This window comes from Bufo gargarizans, chromosome 9 (assembly GCF_014858855.1).
Source record: "Bufo gargarizans isolate SCDJY-AF-19 chromosome 9, ASM1485885v1, whole genome shotgun sequence".
Classification (NCBI taxonomy): Eukaryota; Metazoa; Chordata; class Amphibia; order Anura; family Bufonidae; genus Bufo; species Bufo gargarizans.
In genome coordinates, this window is record NC_058088.1 from 116,481,804 (window position 1) to 116,507,039 (window position 25,236).

The 25,236-nt window shown below is 44.0% G+C and overlaps 1 protein-coding gene across 1 annotated transcript in view; it reads left to right on the forward strand.

The window, feature by feature from the left end:
- Window positions 1-25,236, forward strand: part of TEX11 (testis expressed 11) — a 1,226,647-nt gene that overhangs the window by 171,602 nt on the left and 1,029,809 nt on the right. Inside the window, exon 6 of the mRNA XM_044268992.1 lies at window positions 19,633-19,713. Coding sequence (XP_044124927.1) covers window positions 19,633-19,713 — 81 coding nt within the window. The remainder of the gene's footprint in view (window positions 1-19,632; window positions 19,714-25,236) is intronic.

Sequence of the window (25,236 nt, forward strand, 5' to 3'; positions counted from 1 at the left end):
GATCCTGACTCCTTGCACCACCCAAGGTCGGCTGAGTGGCTACCGCTGGATCATGTAGCCCAATACTTAGAATCCAGAGTCCGCTGCCCCCTCAGTAAGGAGGCGCGTAAAAAGCTCAGGGCTGAATGCCCGCGGCCCTTAATACCAAACAAAGTGTGCGATACACCATCAGTAGACCCTAAGATGGTCCAATTTCTATCTAAATCTGGCTGGAATCCTAGGAGAGGCCTAGATTCTGCTCTTCGAGCATGCCAAGATAAACTACTGGACATATTTGGGCCCCTAGCAAAAAAAATTTGAATTAGCTGAGACCGCAAAGGCGGCTAATGAGTCTGTGGACCCTGAGGTCCTCCGTGCTTGGGCACAACGTGCCATTTGTATAGCCGGGAATGTCAACACTTCCCTGTCAATAGAAAGACGTAAGGCGATCTTATTTAAGATCGAGCCTAAATTAGCTAATTTGGCTCTGTCCGAATCTGGTAGTGAGGCACAGGGCCTCCTCTTTGGTGACTCATTTATTAAAGACATGAGCAAATTTGTGGGAGCATTCACGGCCCTTGACAAGGCCCAATCCTCCATGAAGAGGGTTTTCCACCCTCGTTTTTCTCACAGGGCCGGCAGCTCCAGGGGCCGTCTGTCCGGCCGCTCCTCATCCCAGACCCGGGGCTCGGGTCGAGGTTCCTACAGCCACCGATCCTATTCAGATAGATCCTCATTCCAGGATTCCAGACAACCAATGGGTTTCTTCCCATCCCGAGGCGCCCCCAATCGTAGAGGTTTCCGTGGAAACTCCGGCTCCCGCCGCCCTTTCGGTAAGTGTACCACCACTTCTTTTTTCTCCACTTTGTGTAGGGGGCAGACTACGACATTTTTCTCGTCCTTGGTCCGCCATCACCACGGACACTTGGGTGCTCTCCACAATCCTTGGTTTCCAGATAGAGTTGGTAAGTTTTCCGTTTCTTCCCACCCCCCCCTACCCTATGGTCACTTCATCAGAGACCCTCTTCCACATAGACAAGGAATTGATGGACCTACACAGAAAGGGGGCGATCAAACGTGCTCCAGATTGTTCCGGAGGCGTTCTCAGCACTATCTTTCTGGTGCACAAGAAGGGCGGCCAAATGCGCCCAGTCATCAACCTACGCCCCCTGAACAGGTTTGTGCGGTATCGACACTTCAAGATGGAGGGCATCCATCTTCTCAGGGATCTTCTACAAAAAGGGGATTGGATGGTGAAACTCGACCTAAAGGACGCGTACCTCACCGTCCCTGTAGAGGAATCCTCCAGAGACCTGCTTCGCTTCAAATGGAAGGGAGAAATTTGGCGTTTCACTTGCCTCCCCTTCGGCCTTTCATCGGCTCCATGGTGTTTCACCAAACTCATGCGGCCGGTGGTAGCATGGCTCCGCAGTCGAGGAATTCGACTAATTATCTACCTGGACGACATACTTCTGCTGGCCCAGGACAGACAGACCCTTCTCTCGCATCTGGAACTCACTTCAAGCCTATTAACCGGATTGGGATTCCTCATCAACTACGACAAGTCCGTTTTGACACCAGCACGGATAATGGAATTCCTAGGGTTTTCCGTGGATTCGGTAGCAGAAACCCTCAGTCTTTCGACGACAAAGATCAAGGAGATTCGCAAGGAACTACGCAGAACGCTGGACATGCCCCGGATTTCTCTTCGACATCTGGCTCGGATCATCGGCCTCCTATCTTCCTCCATCCAGGCCGTTTTTCCAGCCCCTTTACATTACCGAGCCCTACAACGCCTGAAGACGGCGCATCTTCACAAAGGAGCCACCTACGCGGATTTTATTTGTCTGGACGACGAAACTCGGGACGAGATCCATTGGTGGATCGGCAATCTTCAAGCCTGGAACGGGAAGGCGATTTGCGGTCCCCGTCCGGATTTCACAGTAGAGTCGGATGCCAGCCTACTTGGCTGGGAGGCCCACTGCGAGGGCATTTCGACCGGGGGTCATTGGTCAATAGAGGAGTCTCCTTTACACATCAACGCCTTGGAATTCCTAGCAGGCTCATTCGCTATTCGCAGTTTTGCGAAGGACATGGCCAAAGTTTGCATTCGATTACGCATGGACAACGTCTCCGCTGTCCGTTATGTCAATGCCATGGGCGGTACCCATTCTCCCATGCTGTCTCATTTGGCCAAGGATTTCTGGTCTTTCTGTCTGAGTCGGGAACTTACAGTGGTGGCGGAATACATCCCAGGATTACACAACGTTCAGGCGGACTGGAGCTCACGCTATCTCAAGGATGCCAGCGACTGGAGATTAGATGCGCAGGTGTTTTCTACCATCTCCTCAATCTGGGGCCCTGCTTGCATCGATCTCTTCGCCTCCCGTTTGAACAAACAACTACCGAGGTTCTTCAGTTGGCGCCCGGATCCGGAAGCGGAAGCTGTAGACGCATTCCTTCAAGATTGGTCAGAGGATCTTCACTACGCGTTTCCGCCGTTCTCAATGATTCCGAGAACCCTGAACCAGGTCTGTTCCCAATCAGCGGAGATCATCTTGATCGTTCCATTCTGGACCACTCAGTCATGGTTCCCCAACCTTCTAGAGCTTCTCATCTTCCCTCCTTTTCTTCTACCAGTTTACCCAGATCTCCTCTTAGGTCCGGAAGACGCTCAACATCCTCTCCTTCTGGAGGGTTCTGGCGTGCAGAGTTTCAGGCGTTCCTACCAAGGCTATGTCCTTTCGGAACCAACTTGGAGATTACTGGAAGAGTCTTGGGCTCCCGGCACCAGACGGGCTTATAGAGTGGCCTGGAGATCTTGGTCTAGTTGGTGCGTGGACCGGGGTCTGGATCCCGTTTCGGCCGCTGTAACAGACATCTTGAATTTCCTTACTTCCCTATTCGAAGACGGTAAGGCTTATCGGACTATAAATCTTTTCAGGTCCGCCATTTCCTCTTTTCATCAAGGTTTTGAAGGCCTTCCTTCAGGCCAACACCATTTAGTCTGCCGCCTACTCAAGGGCTCCAGGATGGCTCGTCCTCCCAGACCACGCCTTTCCGCCACTTGGGACGTTTCTCTGGTCTTAAATCTTTTCTCTTCCTGGCCATCCAATTCTGAACTCTCATTACGCCAATTGTCAGCTAAACTGGTCACTCTGTTCTGTCTTATCTCTTGTAAGAGAGTTTCTGACGTGAGAGCGTTAGATTATAACGCCAGATTTTTCTCTCCTGAAGGAGTCACCTTTGACATTTCTCGTCGGACTAAGACCCAGATTCGTTCTGTGTCTTATCCTTGTTTTCCGGGAGTTCCTGCTCTTTGTCCCGTATCTTGTCTACGCGAATACGAGTCTCGAACTTTATCTCATCGTTCCAACGAGCTCCCTCAGTTGTTCCTTTCTTACCGACGTCCGTTTGCCCCAGTTTCCACCACAACTTTGGCTAGATGGGTTAAATGGCTCATGTCTTTAGCGGGTGTTGATACTTCAATATTCACCGCCCATTCTACTCGAAGCGCATCGTCTACTTCTATGATGGCGGCGGGCGCTCGCCTGGAGGACGTTATGAAAATTGCAGACTGGTCCAGAGTATCTACTTTCAGAGACTTCTATTTTCGTCCTACTCAACATGTTTTTACTCCTGTTATTGGACAGCTTTAAACTCGCAATAGGAGCCTCCGTGTCTTGAAATAAAATTGTATGATTTTGCTAGTTTATGACGTAAAGTCATGATTTTATGAAAGACACGGAGGCGAGTATTGCCCTCCCTCACTTATTTTCCCTCCCTGCTCACTTTAATTTAGTTATTTATTTAATTATTGTATTATCTTTGACTTGGTGATGATCACTTATACTTGCCATTTATTATGCTCCTTGCTGCTTTGCATGCACATGTTCCTTTAGTGTATACTATTACCCCCTCTATGTGATTTTCCTGTTTCTCTTTTCTACTAGTGCAGTGATGGCGAACCTATGGCACGGGTGCCAGAGGTGGCACTCAGAGCCCTCTCTGTGGGCACCCGCAACCTGGAAAAAGTCTATGGTGTACCAAAATGCCTTAGACTTTTCCTGCCATTCATCAGCGCAGGGCGCACTATGAACGGCACAAGTGACGCATTGAATGTAGGCAGGCTATTATAATAAATGATAAAGTACATGGAAGATATACTATATTGGACTGTATTGGAATGTTGGCACTTTGCGATAAATAAGTGGGTTTTGGGTTGTAGTTTGGGCACTCGGTCTCTAAAAGGTTCGCCATCACTGTCCTAGTATGACTTAATCCTCACTATCGGCTGGATTACGTATGATCTACGTTCTTAGTTCCCAGTTTCGACATTGCAGTTCCGGTTTGACCAGTTCTCGGCTTCTGTTTCAAAGTTCCTGAAGAGTTGGAGTGGCATCCGCCAAGAAAGAGGAAGGCTTCCTGCAACAGAGACTATATATAGGGGAGCAAGTGGGAGGAGCTTGTTACCATGGAGATATGCTAATCTCTTAAGTTTTTTCTTTGCTGCTGTGGTTTTGTCAGTAAAGAGAGATAATGCAATACTCGCCTCCGTGTCTTTCATAAAATCATGACTTTACGTCATAAATTAGCAAAATCATACAATTATTAAAGCACAAATGTTGACCAAATGATAAAAGCAGCAATGTGGGACAACGTATTGAAGCGCAAATGTTGGCCAAATGAGTAAAGCTGAAATGTGGTACAAATTATTGAAGTGCAAATGTGGTACAACTTGTTAAAGTTTAAGCAATAAATGAAAGGAGGTGGCGCGCATCAATAAAAGAAGAATTTCTGAAATGTTATTCCCTTGTCACCTGTGCAGAGCAGGGGTTTATTCATGTCTAAAATTGTAAAATGTCAACCTGTCTACTTGGTAGAGCAGGGGTCTATGACAGAAAAAAATTGTTTATTGTCACCCGAAAATGAAAAAGAAAAATTATTGAAATTTATTAAGCTGTCAACTAGGTTGAGGAGGGGTATATTACATCCAAAAATATCCAAAATAGAAGAATGAGCAATTGCGCTGCAGTATAACAATGGCTGGTTATGGCCGGTACATAGTCGTGGCCAAAAGTTTTGAGAATGACACAAATATTAGTTTTCACAAAGTTTGCTGCTAAACTGCTTTTAGATCTTTTTTTCAGTTGTTTCTGTAATGTAGTAAAATATAATTACACACACTTCATACGTTTCAAAGGTTTTTATAGACAATTACAAGACATTTATGCAAAGAGTCAGTATTTGCAGTGTTGGCCCTTCTTTTTCAGGACCTCTACAATTCGGCTGGGCATGCTCTCAATCAACTTCTGGGCCAATTCCTGACTGATAGCAACCCATTCTTTCATAATCACTTCTTGGAGTTTGTCAAAATTAGTGGGTTTTTGTTTGTCCACCCACCTCTTGAGGATTGACCACAAGTTCTCAATGGGATTAAGATCTGGGCAGTTTCAAAGCCATGGACCCAAAATGTGAATGTTTTGGTCCCCAAGCCACTTAGTTATCACTTTTGCCTTATGGCACGGCGCTCCATCGTGCTTGAAAATGCATTGTTCTTCACCAAACTGTTGTTGGATTGTTGGAAGAAGTTGCTGTTGGAGGGTATTTTGGTCCCATTCTTTATTCATGGCTGTGTTTTTGGGCAAAATTGTGAGTGAGCCCACTCCCTTGGATGAGAAGCAACCCCACACATGAATGGTCTCAGGATACTTTACTGTTGGTATGACACAGGAATGATGGTAGCACTCACCTTTTCTTCTCCGGACAAGCCTTTTTCCTGATGCCCCAAAAAAATCGGAAAGAGGCTTCATCGGAGAATATGACTTTGCCCCAGTCCTCAGCAGTCCATTCACCATATTTTCTGCAGAAGATCAATCTGCTGTCCCTGATGTTTCTTTTGGAGAGAAGTGGCTTCTTTGCTGCACTTCTTGACACCAGGCCATCTTCCAAAAGTCTTTGCCTCACTGTGCGTGCAGATGCGCTCACACCTGCCTGCTGCCATTCCTGAGCAAGCTCTGCACTGGTGGCACTCCGATCCCGCAGCTGAATCCTCTTTAGGAGACGATCCTGGCGCTTGCTGGACTTTCTTGGATGCCCTGAAGCCTTCTTAACAAGAATTGAACCTCTTTCCTTGAAGTTCTTGATGATCCTATAAATTGTTGATTGAGGTGCAATCTTAGTAGCCACAATATCCTTGCCTGTGAAGCCATTTTTATGCAACGCAATGATGGCTGCACGCGTTTCATTGCAGGTCACCATGGTTAACAATGGAAGAACAATGATTTCAAGCATCACCCTCCTTTTAACAGGTCAAGTCTGCCATTTTAACCCAATCAGCCTGACATAATGATCTCCAGCCTTGTGCCCGTCAACATTCTCACCTGAGTTAACAAGACTATTACTGAAATGATCTCAGCAGGTCCTTTAATGACAGCAATGAAATGCAGTGGAAAGTTTTTTGGGGGATTAAGTACATTTTCATGGCAAAGAAGGACTATGCAATTCATCTGATCACTCTTCATAACATTCTGGAGTATATGCAAATTGCTATTATAAAAACTTAAGCAGCAACTTTTCCAATTTCCAATATTTATGTAATTCTCAAAACTTTTGGCCACGACTGTACATAGAGATAATAGCTGCGCGGTCCCTCTCTAACAGAAAACCACGCTCTGGCACTATGGTCACCGTAAAACAGCCACTCATGTGCTGGCTATTTAACAAGGGTAGCTCCACCTACCCCCACAGGTAAACGAAGAGCGGTCTGCCCCCACAGTAAGTCCGAGCCATGTCACTTGGGCCAACAAAGACGTCACATGACCTGCATGGATCGACGCACTGTCAAAGAGGGGGGAGGAGCCGCTTAGAGACAACGCTCTATAGGTAACACAGGGACTAGAAAGCGGATAGTATACAGAAGGCAAAGTTGAGGGGGATTGAAACAGTTGAACAATATAACTTATGGGCAATACTGGTATGTGAAAAATAACACAGCACATACTTTAAGTATGTATGTAAAGACTCGGGTACGGAAAATTAAATCCAGAGATTAACCCTTGAGATGGTATAGCATATACACCCTATCATAACCCCAGAGGGGACATGAGACATATCTCACCTGGAAGCCATGATCATGGCCCAGGGTAAGGGAGTGCCAACCAGAAAGATGGCTGCATCTTAAGGCTGCCCATGATGGTCGGATGCCTTAAGGAGTCAAAAAGTACAATGACCGAACTACAGGAAGCACAAATATGATATATGGTATTCCTCTGAACATAGTTTTTTTTTTTTATCTTTATTATTTTCCAACAAACAGACATCACATCCAGAGTGTATTCCTCTGAACATAGAACAGCACTGTGAGTGCAAAAAGAGCAATTCAACAATATATATAGGGGCATTATGCATACATAAATAAAGGTCAGTCAAAACAAGCAGCCAAAATATGTTCACATAATCAAGCAATCCTTCCATATACCTAAGATGAGCTAGGAGACTGGAGTAACAGGTGGCCCAATGTCCCCCTCAGTTGACCCTCTAAGTTCTATTCAGTGAGTGTGAATGGTTTCATAATTAATTGTATTTCTTCGTCAGACAAACAATATGATATATGGTCATTGAGGCCATTCGGTCTGACAGTATTCAACCGAAAAGTCCATTGTGCCTCCTTCTGTAGTATACGTTTGTCAAGATCTCCCCCTCTCGGGATGGTCGAATAAATTCGATACCCTGGAAGCAAATAGCTTTAATGTTACTGGCCTGGCTTTCTGATATCGTTGAGGTGTTCCCTGATGCGGTGCCGGAACTCCCTCCACGTTTTGCCTACATACTGAGCTCCACACTCACATGACATCAAGTACACTAGGCCCGTTGAGCGACAATTGATTAAAGACCTAATATCAGATGTACGACCAGTCGTGGTGCTCATGAAGATTTTACCTCTTTTAATTGAACCACATGCAATGCAGCCAGAGCACTTAAAAGTACCCACTAGTTTATCCCTAAAAAGATTTGTGGATTTAGCTATTGGTGTATATAGGCTGTGCACTGGTCTGTCATGGATGTTACGCCCCCTCCTAAACGTAATCGAGGGGTTGTCACCCACTAGGTGTCCCACATCTGGGTCCACTTTCAGAATGCCCCAGAGTATTCTCTGGGTACCGCCGGTTTTTGAATCTTGATCTGAGGTCATCCACAGCCACCTGGAAATCCCAAATAGTAGAACAATTACAACAAATGCGTAAATATTGTCCTTTCGGTATCCCCTGGTTCAGGGCCCTTGGGTGACAACTACACCAGTCCAACAAGTTGTTGGGGGGCTGTCTTTTTCTGTAAAAGGCTTGTGCCTATGTCACCGTTTTGATCTTTGAAAATGTTGAGTTATCGCAGATGTAAAGTAAAGCCCCCAATCATTGATGTTGAGTCATTGGACAAATTGGGCAAAGGTATCTTCATTGCCTTTCCTAAAAATCTGTATATCATCGATATCCCTCACCCACAGGAGAATCAATGACACAAAATCTCCCATGGCTTCTCCAAACACAACTTCACATTCCCAACCACCCAGGTATAGATTTTCAAATGTTGGGGCGCAAGGGCTCCCCATTGCAAAACCTTTTACCTGGTGGTAGACATTGTTATTGAACAGGAAGGAGTTGTGTTCAAGGATAAAACTTAACAATTTGAGGACAAAATCGTTATGGCACCCCAAATGAGTACCTCTTTCCTGTAGAAAACCAGAGACAACTTCACAACCCTTATCATGGTGTATGGAGTTGAATAGAGCTTCCACGTCAAAACTTGCCAATAACACGTCATGCTCAACATGGAGGCCATCCACTCTTTTGATGACCTCCATGGAGTCGCACACATAAGAGCGATGAGAGCAATGACGAATGGTCTCAAGATTACATCCACATAGGTACTTGTTGGATAAAAGAGGCTATTGGTCCCTGAGACTATGGGTCTCCCTTTAAAGGTCACCAGGCCTTTGTGCCCTTTAGGGAGACCATAGAAACATGCCCTCTGTGGGAATGATGGTAGTAAAAAGCCCAATTCAGAACTACTAATCATCTTATGTTGGAGGGCTTCTCTTAAGATGCGATTGAGCTCAGCTCAGTCAGATATTGATGGATCATTGGCAAGGATATTGTAACACATTCTGTCATTCAAAATTCTGAGACACATGTCAGTGTATTGATCAATGTCTAGAATGACAATGTTACCTCCATTATCCGAAGGTTTTATCACAATTGATTTATCATTCTGCAGACTGAGCAGTGAATCCCACTCCACACTAGGGAGATTATTGTGCCCAAAGTTGTGTCCCTCTAAGATGGCCAATTGATCTGTGACCACCCTGAGGAACATGTCCATAGGCGTATGATCACTAATTGGTGGATTGATTGTCAACGGTGGTCTCAACTGGGTGAATGGGCCCTCACCGGGATATTACTTTCTTCCCAGAGCCCCGCAAGGACTTGGACATCTTGTAAGTTCCCTATCTCAATCCCCAATTGTGTACACTGTCTCCTATCGTGAGTAGCAAAAACATTTTTCCATTTCAGATTACGGTCAAAAAGGTTCAAATCTTTGACCCATTTAAATAGGTCAAATTTATTGGTGGGTACAAAAGACATGCCTCTCTTCAGGACTTTAATCTTATCCATACTCAGTTGTCTATTGGAGATGTTAATTATTTGCATCTCATCAATGGAGATGAAGTCCTGTGATGGTTGCTCAGGGATCATTTCCTGTCCCTAAGGAGGTAATCGTAGAGTGGTGGGCCCCTTCCTAAATAATTGCCCCTTTGGTAGGATCCCCTAGACCTCCTTCCTCTGCTCCTCCCTCTTCCACGTCCAGAGGTTGGTGCAGTAGATTGCACTGAGCCTGGTCTGGTGCTCTCTGCCTCAGACTCAGGTTCAGAGGAGGAAGGTTCAATTTTTGACTCCAAGATCCGATTCTGTTTGGTATTATAGTCAAATACGTGACCTTCTGTGAAATCAGTGGTATCCCTCAGATATTGAAAGTGCTTTCTTTCTTTTAATTGAGAGGTGAATTTCTCAATATTTTGTTGAAGCACTTGCTCTTTACAGGGAAATTCAGAGTGACTGGAGAATTTTTTAATCAATTCTATATGTTCATTTAAAGCGGTCGTATTTTTTCCATATACGATCCGCTCCTCTTCCAATAAAAGAGTCATAAAACGCAATGACGACTCAATGGACTCCTTTTCCCACCTGACTAAAAAAGCTAGAGATCGAATCCGTGTGACTGGATATAGAGGGATTTTCAAACCCTGTTGAACAATTTTCAACTTAAGATAGGTTTGAAGAGATTGAATTTCCCACCAACCCCTGAAATGGTCTTTATATATGTTTGTCAATTTTTTGAAAGAGCTGGAGATGCTAGGTGACCTGTTCTCTGTTGGCAACTGAGCATCTGAAAATACCAGTTTCGCCTCACTGTCCCAACTAGTTTTGTCCAATCCATCCGCCAAAAATCCTGCCATCCCTGACTTGAATTGGGAAGTAAAAACAGGCTTACAATTTCAATAGTATCGCAGGTATACACCCCTGAATAATCAAATATACTGACAGAAAAGAGGGATGTTAAAAGGGACCAAAGCAAAAATCTTTATTTAGTCACTAGGTAGTGGGGGTAAACAAATAAATACAACTACACTTTGTTACTACCCTACAACATCATTGTTCACGCAGGCTGGGCAGGTATTATTGTCCTAGCCACAGGGTAAGAAACACCATAGACCCTGGGCCAACCTATGCCCCAGTCAATCTAGACCAGCGGTTCTCAACCTGGGGGTCGATCGGCCCTTTCCGGGGGGTCGCCTGAGGCTTCCTATTAGGGCTGCACGATTGTAGCGTTACATTACCCTACTTCGTGAGATTTCCCTACCTCCTGACTTCCCGTCGCACTGCTAATGACGTGAGGAGGCGTTCCTGAGTTTTGACGATCTGCGCATGCACAAACCGACAGTTTATGGAAAATCTCAGCGGAGTTCAGCTTCACACCGGGACACTGCTCATGTGCCTGCCGGAGTTAGCCGCGCTTGCGCACTGGGCCGTAATATTTCCCTACTTAGGCTCTCCTGCGCATGCACAGAGTCCCGGTGTAAAGCTGAACTCCGCTGAGATTTTCCATAAACTGTCGGTTTGCGCATGTGCAGTTTGTCAAAACTCAGGAACGCCTCCTCACGTCATTAGCAGTGCGACAGGAAGTCAGGAGGTAGGGAAATCTCACGAGGTAGGGTAGTATAACGCTACAAATAGGAGAGAGATTGTTTCACACAGGAGTAACATACTTTACACGCAAAGACAGTTATGTGCGCAGTTTAGGACACATGAGGGGACACATAGGGCCATGAGGGGGACCAGCATAAGATGCTATATGTCTTATGCTGGCCCCCCTCTTGGCCCTATGTGTCATAGCACACATCCCCTATAACAGCGTACTCCACAGATCTACCCCATAACAGTGCCATCCACAGGTCCCCCATAAGTGTCCTCCACAGATCCCCCATAACACTGTCCACCACAGATCCCCCATAAAAGCGTCCTCCACAGATCCCCCATAACAGCGTCCTCCACAGATCCCCCATAACAGCGTCCTCCACAGATCCCCCATAACAGCGTCCGCCACAGATCCCCCATATAACAGCGTCATCCACAGATCCCCCATATAACAGCGTCCTCCACAGATCCCCCACAACACAGCGCCCTCCACAGATCCCCACAACACAGCGTCATCCACAGATCCCCCACAACACAGCGCCAATTACAGAACTACCTAACACCTTGTAATAGACTGGCATACATCCTGCATATCAAATATTTACATTACAATTCATAACAGTAGCAAAATTAGTTATGACGTAGCAAGGAAAAAATGTAATAGTTGGGGGTCACCACAACATGAGGAACTGTATTAAGGGGTCACAGCTTTAGAAAGGTTGAGAACCACTGATCTAGATAATCACTGCTGCAAAGTCTATCTCATTAATAACTTGTCTGTAGCTAGTACATAGAATATGTCCCGCTACAATATCTAAGCAGCAGGGACAGGAAGCAGACCGTCACACATGCTGCTATTGAAGCAGCTGACAGGCTGCAAAAATGCTCAGACCGAATGAGATGCTAGTACAGGGGCCCTATAATATACTTTTAAAATATATTAATACATAGTAACATAGTAACATAGGACATAAAGCCGAAAAAAGACATTTGTCCATCCAGTTCGGCCTGTTATCCTGCAAGTTGATCCAGAGGAAGGCAAACAAAAAAAACAAAAAAAAAAAAAAAAACTGTGAGGTAGAAGCCAATTTTCTCCACTTTAGGGGAATATAAACTTCCTTCCCGACTCCAATCAGGCAATCAGAATAACTCCCTGGATCAACGACCCCTCTCTAGTAGCTATAGCCTGTAATATTATTAAGCTCCAGAAATACATCCAGGCCCCTCTTGAATTCCTTTATTGTACTCACCATCACCACCTCCTCAGGCAGAGAGTTCCATAGTCTCACTGCTCTTACCGTAAAGAATCCTCTTCTATGTTTGTGTACAAACCTTCTTTCCTCCAGATGCAGAGGATGTCCCCTTGTCACAGTCACTGTCCTGGGGATAAATAGCTGATGGGATAGATCTCTGTACTGACCCCTGATATATTTATACATATTAATTAGATCTCCCCTCAGTCGTCTTTTTTCTAAAGTGAATAACCCTAATTTTGATAATCTTTCAGGGTACTGTAGTTGCCCCATTCCAGTTATTACTTTAGATGCCCTCCTCTGGACCTTCTCCAGCTCTGCTATGTCTGCCTTGTTTACAGGAGCCCAGAACTGTACACAGTACTCCATGTGTGGTCTGACTAGTGATTTGTAAAGTGGTAGGACTATGTTCTTATCATGGGAATCTATGCCCCTTCTGATGCAACCCATTATCTTGTTGGCCTTGGCAGCAGCTGCCTGACACTGGTTTTTGCAGCTTAGTTTGCTGTTTATTAAAATTCCTAGATCCTTTTCCATGTCAGTGTTACCGAGTGTTTTACCATTTAGTATGTACGGGTGACTTGCATTTTTCCTTCCCATGTGCATAACTTTACATTTATCAGTGTTAAACCTCATCTGCCACTTATCTGCCCAAGCCTCCAATCTATCCAGATCCCTCTGTAGTAGTATACTGTCCTCATCAGTGTAAATTACTTTACACAGTTTAGTGTCATCTGCGAAAATTGATACTTTACTATGCAAGCCTTCTACAAGATCATTAATAAATATATTGAAGAGAATAGGGCCCAATACTGACCCCTGAGGTACCCCACTAGTGACAGTGACCCAATCTGAGTATGTACCGTTAATAACCACCCTCTGTTTTCTATCACTGAGCCAGTTACTTACCCACATACAGATGTTTTCTCCCAGTCCGAGCATTCTCATTTTATATACTAACCTTTTATGTGGTACAGTGTCAAATGCTTTGGAGAAGTCCAGATATACGACATCCATTGATTCGCCGCTGTCAATTCTAGAACTTACCTCCTCATAGAAACTGATTAAATTAGTCTGACATGACCGATCCCTCACGAAGCCATGCTGATATGGCGTTATTTGCTTATTTCTGTTGAGATGCTCTAATATAGCATCTCTCAGAAAACCTTCAAACAGTTTACCCACAACAGATGTTAAACTTACCGGCCTATAGTTTCCAGGCTCTGTTTTTGGCCCCTTTTTGAATATTGGCACCACATATGCCATGCGCCAATCCTGTGGGACATTCCCTGTCAGTATAGAGTCTGCAAATATCAGAAATAAGGGTCTGGCTATGACATTACTTAATTCCTTTAGGATACAGGGGTGTATGTCATCCGGCCCTGGCGATTTGTCTATTTTAATCTTTTTAAGTCGCTGATGTACTTCTTCCTGGGTCAGACAGGACACTTTTAATGGGGAATTTATTTTTGCATTCTGCATGTCATCTGACAATTTATTTTCCTCAGTGAATACATTGGAGAAAAAAATATTTAACAGCTTTGCTTTCTCCTCATCGCTCTCTGCGACTTCCCCCTCATTACTCTTTAAAGGGCCGACACCTTCAGATTTATACTTTTTAACATTTATCTAATTGAAGAACATTTTAGGGTTAGTTTTACTCTCTTTGGCAATTAATCTCTCGGTCTCTAGTTTGGCCGCTTTTATTTGTTTTTTACATGTTCTATTTTTTCCCTTATAGTTTTTCAGTGCTTCCGTGCTCCCCTCCTGTTTCAGTGAATGATATGCTTTCTTTTTGTAATTTATTGCTTTCTTTACAGTTCTATTTATCCACATTGGTTTCTTTTTGTTCCTTAACCTTTTATTACCATACGGTATGTACCTCTCACAATGAGATTTTAGGATGTTTTTAAAGATATCCCATTTTGTGGCTGTATTTTTATTTTTGAGGACTTTGTCCCAGTTAGTTTGGCCTATGGCCTCTCTTAGTTGGCTAAATTTAGCTTTTTTGAAGTTTGGTATTTTTGTTCCTCCCTGTAGAAACGCTCTTTTGAATGATAATTGGAAGGTTATTACTTTATGGTCACTATTTCCCAGGTGTCCCCCAACCTGCACGTCTGTTGTTCTGTCGGGCCTATTGGTTAATACTAAGTCCAGTATGGCCGTCCCTCTAGTCGGGTCCTGAACCAGTTGGAAGAGGTAATTGACTTTGGTTATTGCCAAGAACCTGTTTCCCTTATTTGATATACAAGTTTCAGTTTCCCAGTCTATATCTGGGTAATAAATAATAAAACAATATTTTGCCATATACTAGCAGTGAAATGGATGTTAAAATGGAATCAAATATACATTCCCTAACCATTTCTACTGTTAGACGTATTCTCTTGAGTTCAGTGCTTTACCTTACATTGCATGGGCTATATACAGGGTGGCCGCGAAAAAGTAGCTCGCCTCCGATATCTCCCATGGGGTCAGAGATACACGTGTGAAACACTGAAGGATCAGGCATATGCATAGTCTGGAGACGGGCCAAATTTAGGGCAGGCAGAATACTAGTGTATCCAAGAGACATGTCTGAGGACAGGACAGCTGGCAGTAGGGCAATCCGAAAAACAGGCTAGGGTCAGGTCAGGCAGCTAGAAGTCATATTTGGTAGTAAGGCTGAGTATGGTACAAGGGTAGTCAGACAGAGAATAACACCTTTGCTGGTTACTAAAGACTAGGAAATCTAAAGCTCAGGCATCCTCTCACCTGAGAAGGTGCATAAAATACCCTGGGGCGGCTTTCTCAGTGGTATTTTGTCAGAAGATATCTTTATTTATGTGGTGAATGTTCCCTTAACCACCTCAGCCCCCCTAGCTTAAACACCCTTAATGACCAGACCACTTTTTACAATTCTGCACTACACTACTTTCACCGTTTATTGCTCGGTCATGCAACTTACCACCCAAATGAATTTTACCTCCTTTTCTTCTCACTAATAGAGCTTTCATTTGGTGGTATTTCATTGCTGCTGACATTTTCACTTTTTTGGTTATTAATCGAAATGTAACAAAATTTTTGCAAAAAAATGAAATCTTTCACTTTCAGTTGTACATATTTTTTTTTAAAAAGACATCTATATATACATTTTTCTCTAAATTTATTGTTCTACATGTCTTTGATAAAAAAAAATGTTTGGGTAAAAAACAAAAATGGTTTGGGTAAAAGTTATAGCGTTTACAAGCTATGGTACAAAAATGTGAATTTCCGCTTTTTGAAGCAGCTCTGACTTTCTGAGCACCTGTCATGTTTCCTGAGGTTCTACAATGCCCAGACAGTTGAAAAACCCCACAAATAACCCCATTTTGGAAAGTAGACACCCTAAGGTATTCGCTGATGGGCTTAGTGAGTTCATAGAACTTTTTATTTTTTGTCACAAGTTAGCGGAAAATTATGATTTTTTTTTCTTACAAAATCTCATATTCCACTAACTTGTAACAAAAAAATAAAAACTTCCATGAACTTACTATGCCAATCACGAAATACCTTGGGGTGTCTTCTTTCCAAAATTGGTCACTTGTGGGGTAGTTATACTGCCCTGGCATTTTAGGGGCCCTAATGCGTGAGAAGTAGTTTGAAATCAAAATGTGTAAAAAATGCCCTGTGAAATCTGAATGGTGCTCTTTGGAATGTGGGCCCCTTTGCCCACCTAGGCTGCAAAAAATTTCACACATGTGACATCACCGTACTCAGAGAAGTAGGGCAATGTGTTTTGGGGTGTCTTTTTACATATACCCATGCTGGGTGAGAGAAATATCTCGGCAAAAGACAACTTTTCCCATTTTTTTTATACAAAGTTGGCATTTGACCAAGATATTTATCTCACCCAGCATGGGTATATGTAAAATGACACCCCAAAACACATTCCCCAACTTCTCCTGAGTACGACGATACCACATGTGTGACACTTTTTTGCAGCCTAGATGCGCAAAGGGGCCCAAATTCCTTTTAGGAGGGCATTTTTAGACATTTAGTTCCCAGACTTCTTCTCACGCTTTAGGGCCCCTAAAATGTCATGGCAGTATGGGGTAAATGGGGTTATTTGTGTTTTTTTTGCCTGGGCATTGTAGAACCTCAGGAAACATGACAGGTACTCAGTTCTCCTGTAATGGGAACTTAAAGTGGCTCTGGAAAATATATGATAATTGGCCCCGTTTTGTAGTTGGGTCCAAATTGATGGAAGACAGGGCCAGCAATACTATATTGTGGCACATTATACCACCAAAACAAAGCAAAGTACCACAGTCCATCACAAAATACTGCCAGCAGCCCAAAATACATCCCCAAAAACTTCCACTGGCCAGCCACCTGGGCATTGGCCCACCAGGAAATTTCCTTGTATGATCTATGGCCTATCCGCCCCTGAACACAGTCCTCTAGCACTGGAAGCTGGTCAACTTAGACCTCTATACAAGTGATGAATGAGGAAGTTTCCGTGGTACTACATGGGGCTTGAGTCTGTGGTTGTACAGTTTATAATCCCAAAGAGTCCACTAGTAGATCAAGGGAACCTAAGTCTGCAGCACTCATAAATAAAGATATCCTTCAACAGAAACGTGACTTGACCCACCCTGGGAATTATCTTAGGCAATTAATAATTATTGTACCCTAATGAGTATTTTATCAGCAGAAATAATAAATTATATTTTAAACTTTGCAAAATAATCGAGACCCACTCAGTATTGTGAATGTGCTCAGTCTTGGACATTATAGAGAACAGGAACTCCCCTATCCACACATAATTGACAGCTGTTCTTCAGCACTCTCAGCTCGGACTGGGCAAATAATTTAACATTTTCTGTAATGTAATCAAGGCAGATTGTAATGTTGACAAAGGGAGAGGCTCCTTATGCACATATTAGGGGAAAAATCTCTAAATTAAATTATATGAACCCCAAATAACATTAAAAAAAAAACTACAACTCCACTCCCCCTGCAAAAAAAGCAGAACTCTAAACAGCTATATAGATGTACAAAGTTCTGACTGAGGAGAAAGCTGTGAGACCAAAATATTCCTGCCATCATCAAAACTGGCTCAGACTTTAATGGGGTTTTCCAGGAGTTTCCTCTGAATAGGTCATCAGTAACTGATCGGTGTTTGAGAAGGCATCAGTGCTGGCAGAAGCACTGCGGCCTTCTCACTGCAAAGTGTCATACATTGTATAGTGAAGTCACATAACCTAGGGAAAGTTGAGTGAAGGCTGCAGCGCTACTGACAGCTGATTGGCGGGGGTCCTGGGTGTCAGAACCCCACCAATCAGATATTGATGACCTATCCAGAGGATAGGTCATCAGTGTAAAACTCCCCGAAAACTCCTTTAATACAGGGAGTGCAGAATTATTAGGCAAGTTGTATTTTGAGGATTAATTTTATTATTGAACAACAACCATGTTCTCAATGAACCCAAAAAACTCATTAATATCAAAGCTGAATATTTTTGGAAGTAGTTTTTAGTTTGTTTTTAGTTTTAGCTATTTTAGGGGGATATCTGTGTGTGCAGGTGACTATTACTGTGCATAATTATTAGGCAACTTAACAAAAAACTAATATATACCCATTTCAATTATTTATTTTTACCAGTGAAACCAATATAACATCTCAACATTCAAAAATATACATTTCTGACATTCAAAAACAAAACAAAAACAAATCAGTGACCAATATAGCCACCTTTCTTTGCAAGGACACTCAAAAGCCTGCCATCCATGGATTCTGTCAGTGTTTTGATCTGTTCACCATCAACATTGCGTGCAGCAGCAACCACAGCCTCCCAGACACTGTTCAGAGAGGTGTACTGTTTTCCCTCCTTGTAAATCTCACATTTGATAATGGACCACAGGTTCTCAATGGGGTTCAGATCAGGTGAACAAGGAGGCCATGTCATTAGATGTTCTTCTTTTATACCCTTTCTTGCCAGCCACGCTGTGGAGTACTTGGACGCGAGTGATGGAGCATTGTCCTGCATGAAAATCATGTTTTTCTTGAAGGATGCAGACTTCTTCCTGTACCACTGCTTGAAGAAGGTGTCTTCCAGAAACTGGCAGTAGGACTGGGAGTTGAGCTTGACTCCATCCTCAACCCGAAAAAGCCCCACAAGCTCATCTTTGATGATACCAGCCCAAACCAGTACTCCACCTCCACCTTGCTGGCGTCTGAGTCGGACTGGAGCTCTCTGCCCTTTACCAATCCAGCCACGGGCCCATCCATCTGGCCCATCAAGACTCACTCTCATTTCATCAGTCCATAAAACCTTTGAAAAATCAGTCTTGAGATATTTCTTGGCCCAGTCTTGACGTTTCAGCTTGTATGTCTTGTTCAGTGGTGGTCGTCTTTCAGCCTTTCTTACCTTGGCCATGTCTCTGAGTATTGCACACCTTGTGCTTTTGGGCACTCCAGTGATGTTGCAGCTCTGAAATATGGCCAAACTGGTGGCAAGTGGCATCTTGGCAGCTGCACGCTTGACTTTTCTCAGTTCATGGGCAGTTATTTTGCGCCTTGGTTTTTCCACACGCTTCTTGCGACCCTGTTGACTATTTTGCATGAAACGCTTGATTGTTCGATGATCACGCTTCAGAAGCTTTGCAATTTTAAGAGTGCTGCATCCCTCTGCAAGATATCTCACTATTTTTGCCTTTTCTGAGCCTGTCAAGTCCTTCTTTTGACCCATTTTGCCAAAGGAAAGGAAGTTGCCTAATAATTATGCACACCTGATATAGGGTGTTGATGTCATTAGACCACACCCCTTCTCATTACAGAGATGCACATCACCTAATATGCTTAATTGGTAGTAGGCTTTCGAGCCTATACAGCTTGGAGTAAGACAACATGCATAAAGAGGATGATGTGGTCAAAATACTCATTTGCCTAATAATTCTGCACTCCCTGTAAGGTTCAGTGTGCATGGAACCTATATAAGTATACACAAACTCTGTAAAGACCAACCAATAGGCACTAAATTTACCACTGTGGGTGCTGTAATGTGACTGTATAGATGAGCAATGGAATACCTGAAGACAGAGAATAGAACGTGGAAGTAAATTGAATTGTATTATCCAATAATCCCTGTAAAGAGAGAGAATCATTTCTTCTGCATGTATTTTTACAGGCAGTGTATCTGGAAAATTTTGAATTGGCTTCACGTTTGATTCAAAGATGCAAAGATATGTTACAGAGACAACCAAATAAGGTTAGTTGTTTTTGAATATAAGTATGTATATATATATACACATACTGATTGACGATTATAAATTATGGGAGATATTTGGTGATAAGGTTATATATAAATTTAACAATTTAATATTTGGTTTGCCCAAATTCTTAATTGCAGTAGTCGTACCTACTTATGTGTAGCAAATTTTGGGCTAATAGAAGGTAGTCCTGAGTATCTTCTCTAGGATATGCAAACTGTAGTGGCTGTGATGGGGTACTGCCCCTCAGCTCCCATTAAAGTGAATTGGAGCTGAGCAGCAGTAACCCAGCATGGCCACTACGTTTTCAATGCTTTGCTTTTCGCTCCATTCAAAGTGCTACTAGTTCTGGCCCTGGAGGCTGCAGGGAACACTATCAATGGGGATGCCACGTGTCAGACCCCCACAGCCTGGATATTGATGACCTATCTTGAGGATTGGTCATTAATATTAGGAGACCAGAAAACCCTTTTAATATTTTTGTTAAGAAAGACCAGAAAACCCATTTTTAATCTGTTAAGTAAGGCTAGTTTCACACTAGCGCTAAAATGTTCATTGCATTTGGCATAGCCAAACTGCTAGAGCACCACCACGCCCCATTGACTATAATAGGACCCAGCGGGCATCCGGTCTGTTTACGGCATTAGTAGTGCAGAGATTCGGCCAGACAAATACATCTGCAAGCAGCATTTTTTGTTCGGCCTGATCCTGGCACTAATGACAGAAGCAGGTCGGATTCCCGCCTGGTCCTAATATACTTAATAGGCCCTGACGGGGAAAGATGATGTTCAGCTAAGCTAGATGCGATTAATTCCGGCAGGCTGTTCCTCTACCAGAACTGCTTTCTGTAACATGTTAGCGCTGGCTCGGCTATTTTAGGCAGTCCCATAATGGCGAATAGAGAGGGGACCGTACATGCATGGTGCGCCCTCTATTTACCACTAGAGATGTCGCAAACATAAAATGAACAGCGAACGCGAATTTTCGCAAATGTTCGCGAACGGGCAAACCGGGTGAACCGCTATTGACTTCAATGGGCAGGGACTCTTTCTGGCCACAATAGTGATGGAAAAGTTGTTTCAAGGGGACTAACACCTGGACTGTGGCATGCCGGAACGGGATCCATGGCAAAACTCCCATTGAAAATTACATAGTTGACGCAGAGTTGGATTTTAATCCATAAAGGGCATAAATCACCTAAGGCTGAGTTCACACGGGCGAGATTTCCGCGCGGGTGCAATGCAGTAGGTGAACGCATTGCACCTGCACTGAATCCTGACCCATTCATTTCAATGGGTCTGTGTACATGAGCGTTGTTTTTCATGCATCACTTCTGCAATGCTTTAAAATCGCAGCATGTTCTATATTCTGCGTTTTTCACGCAGCCCTGGCTCCATAGAAGTGAATGGGGCTGCGTTAATAACGCATTGCATCTGCAAGCAAGTGCGGATGCAATGCGTTTTTCACTGATGGTTGCTAGGAGATGTTGTTTGTAAACCTTCAGTTTTTTATCACGCGCGTGAAAAAAGCATCAAAACGCATTGCACCCGCGCGGAAAAAACTGAACAACTAAACGCAATTGCAGCCAAAACTGACTGAACTTGCTTGCAAAATGGTGCGAGTTTAACTGAACGCACCCTGAACGCATCCGGACCAAATCTGTCACGCTCGTGTGAACTCAGCCTTAGGCCTCTTTCACACGGGCGTCATGTTTTTTGCCCGGATAAGAGGCGGGTGCGTTGCGGGAAAATGCGCGATTTTTCTGCGCGAGTGCAAAACATTGTCATGCGTTTTGCACTCGCGTGAGAAAAATCGCGCATGTTTGGTACCCAGACCCGAACTTCTTCACAGAAGTTCGGGCTTGGGATTGATGTTCTGAAGATTGTATTATTTTCCCTTATAACATGGTTATAAGGGAAAATAATAGCATTCTGACTACAGAATGCTTTGTATAATAGTGCTGGAAGGGTTAAAAATAATAAAAAAGTTAACTCACCTTCTCCTCTTGTTCGCGCAGATGCCACTCTGTTCTTTAGCTGTGGACTGAATGACCTGAGGTGACGTCAGATCACATGCTCCAATCACATGGTCCATCACCATGGTGATGGAGCATGTGATCTGACGTCATCAAAGGTCCTTTAGCCCACAGATAAAGAACAGACCGGCATCTGCGCTAACAAGAGGAGAAGGTGAGTTAACTTTTTTATTATTTTTAACCCCTCCAGCACTATTATACAAAGCATTCTGTATTCAGAATGCTATTATTTTCCCTTATAACCATGTTATAAGGGAAAATAATACAGTGAATAGACTGTCACCTAGAACCCATGCGTGAAAATCGCACCGCATCCGCACTTGCTTGCGGATGCATGCGATTTTCACGCAACCCCATTCATTTCTATAGGGCCTGCGTTACGTGAAAAACGCACAAAGAGGAGCATGCTGCGATTTTCACGCAACGCACAAGTGATGCGTGAAAATCACCGCTCGTGTGCACAGTCTCATAGAAATGAATGGGTCAGGATTCAGTGCGGGTGCAATGCGTTCACCGCACGCATCGCACCCGCACGGAAAACTCGCCCGTGTGAAAGGGGCCTAACAATCCAATTTTTTTTTTAACAACGTGGTTTAAAACATCCAATGTGTGTATACGATCAGGTATGATGTTGTATCGATCAGGTAGTGTAAGAATTACGCCCGCTTCACAGACATTGACAGACCAAACTCCCCTTTTAATGCACCACAAACCACCGCAAACAGTCCATTTGCCCAACCGCAAACTTCCCATTTGCACAAGGTTGGATACCAAGCTAGCCATGTCCCGTTGATGTCATTGAAGGTTTCTTCCTCCACCCGGCCACGTACAACATCAAGGGTCCCGGAAAGGTGAATTGAATTGATTTTTCGAATGGGGAGATGGTTAAAAAAACGCTGGCTCCCTCCCCTTTGTTTAAATCCACGGTCACTGCGTCTGCGCCGTGCAATTTACTGTCCCACCCGATATGAGTGGTATTTCCTGTAGTTGTCTCTTCTCATCAGTTTAATCCCTGTTACGTCCCCAATCTGGGGTCCATTTATTAAATAGATTTTTCGAACGGGGAAATAATAAAAAAATTGCTGGCTCCCTCCCCTTTGTTTGAATCCACGCCACGGTCACTGCGTCTGCGCCGTGCAATTTACTGTCACACCCCATATGAGTGCTATTTTCTGTAGTACTATTCTCATCAGTTTAATCCCTGTTACGTCCCATATCAGGGTGGGATTGCCTTTTGTGAAAAAAAATTTAGGCCGGGTAGCTTCAACTGCCTTCACAGTGACAGACCAAACTCTGATACACCAAACTGAATTGATTTTAGGAACCGGGAGATGGAAAAAGCAGCTTGGTCCTCTTACTGACAAGTTGCGCGTGCACGGAGCAATGCACGGAGCAATGTGCTGTGACACCCTATATGAGTGGTGTCTTAACTAGTCCTATTCCTATCAGTTTAATCCCTGTTACGTCCCCTATCCGGGGACGTGTGTCGAATTGATAAACCATTGTCGAATTAACGAACCCTTACGACATCCTGGAATAATTTAGTTCTGAGCTTTGTACTTGATTTGTATTGCAATTGTTGGGGATTTTTTAAAGTGTCTGCATTATTTCTAATAAACTATTAAGAGACTTTATTATGATTTTTTTATTTTATGTATTAAAAACCCACCCATACAACTTAAAAAAAGATAAATAAAAAAATTTAAGTTTTTTCTATGAAAAAACATCCAGCCGTCCCGATCGCTTTTGGTCTGATCATAATGAAGCAACGGCATTATCATCTGGGGTGTGACAACATTGCCAACACACTCATAGAGGTGATGATCGCTTCATTGTGATACACAAGCCCCTTCACCACAACAAGGTAACGATCACGAAAGGGGAATTGACACTTGTATGTGCCTTTTTTTTGTTTTGTTTTTGCAGCCACAGTGCAGCACCAGAGGCCAGAAAAATTAGGCATGTACACATGCCTGAAAAACAATGTTATTGTTGCAGCCGCTGTTGCAGCAGCGGACGGAAAAATTGATGTTTTCAAGGCAGAAAGGTGACTAAAACATTGCGGCTTGAACCCTAGTTGGTGCCGGAGAACAGACATTAAATACAGCAGTATGGGGACCATTTTGAGGCAAAGGCATGTCATCAGGCCTTTTGTTAGTTAAACATATCCCCTACTGTCAGTCCCTTCGGGATCCATGCCTCATTTATCTTAATGAAGGTCAGGAAATCAACACTTTTTTGACCGAGGCGACTTCTTTTGTCAGTGACAATGTCTCCTGCTGCACTGAAGGGCCTTTCTGACAGGACACTTGAAGCGGGGCAGGCCAGAAGTTCTATCGCAAACTGGGATAGCTCAGGCCACAGGTCAAGCCTGCACACCCAGTAGTCATGGGGTTCATCGCTCCTCAGAGTGTCGATATCTGCAGTTAAGGCGAGGTAGTCTGCCACCTGTCGGTCGAGTCGTTCTCTAAGGCTGGATTCCGAAGGGCTGTGGCGATGTGTAGGACTGAAAAAGCTCTGCATGTCCTCCATCAAAAACACATCTGTAAAGCGTCCTGTCTTTGCCGCCGTGGTCGTGGTAGGAGGAGGATTACTTTGACCTCTTCCCCAGTTAGATTCCTGTTGTGCTGTGACATCCCCCTTATAAGCTGTGTAAAGCATATTTTTTTAGTTTGGTTTTGAACTGCTGCATCCTTTCTGACTTCCGGTAATTTGGTAACATTTCCGCCACTTTCTGCTTATACTGGGGGTCTAGTAGCGTGGCCACCAAGTACAGGTCGTTTTTTTATACGAGGGTCCCTCAACAGACATGACAGCATGAAAGACCCCATTTGCACAAGGTTGGATGCCGAGCTACTCATTTCCCGTTCCTCCTCCTCACTGATGTCATTGACGGTCTGTTTTTCCCCCCAGCCACGTACAACACCACGGGTCCCAGATAGGTGACAACAACGAGCACCCTGGGATGCCTGCTGTGGTTGGTCTTCCTCCTCCTCAAAGCCACATTCCTCCTCTGACTCCTCTTCCTCATACTCCTCTTGCAGCGTTGCCGCAGGTCCGGCAAGCGATGATGACAAGGCTGTTTCTGGTGGTGATGGTGACCACAACTCTTCCTCTTCCTCTTCACACTCATCTACAGCCTGAGTTAAGGCGAGGTAGTCTGTTACCTGTCGGTCGAGTCGTTCTCTGAGGGTGGACCCCGAAGGGCTGTTGCGATGCATAGGACTTAAAAAGCTCTGCATGTCCTCCTTCAACAACGTCTGTTGAATGCCTGAAATGGCCACACACCTACCTGGCCTGCTTGAGGACGTCCTGTAAGCCTGGGTACTTAGACACAAAGCGTTGTACGATGAGATTCAACACATGTACTATGCACGGCACATGTGACAACTTGCCCTAATTCAATGCCGCCAACAAATTGCTTCCATTGTCACACACCACTTTGCCGATCTCCAGTTTGTGCGGGGTCAGACACTGATGCACCTGT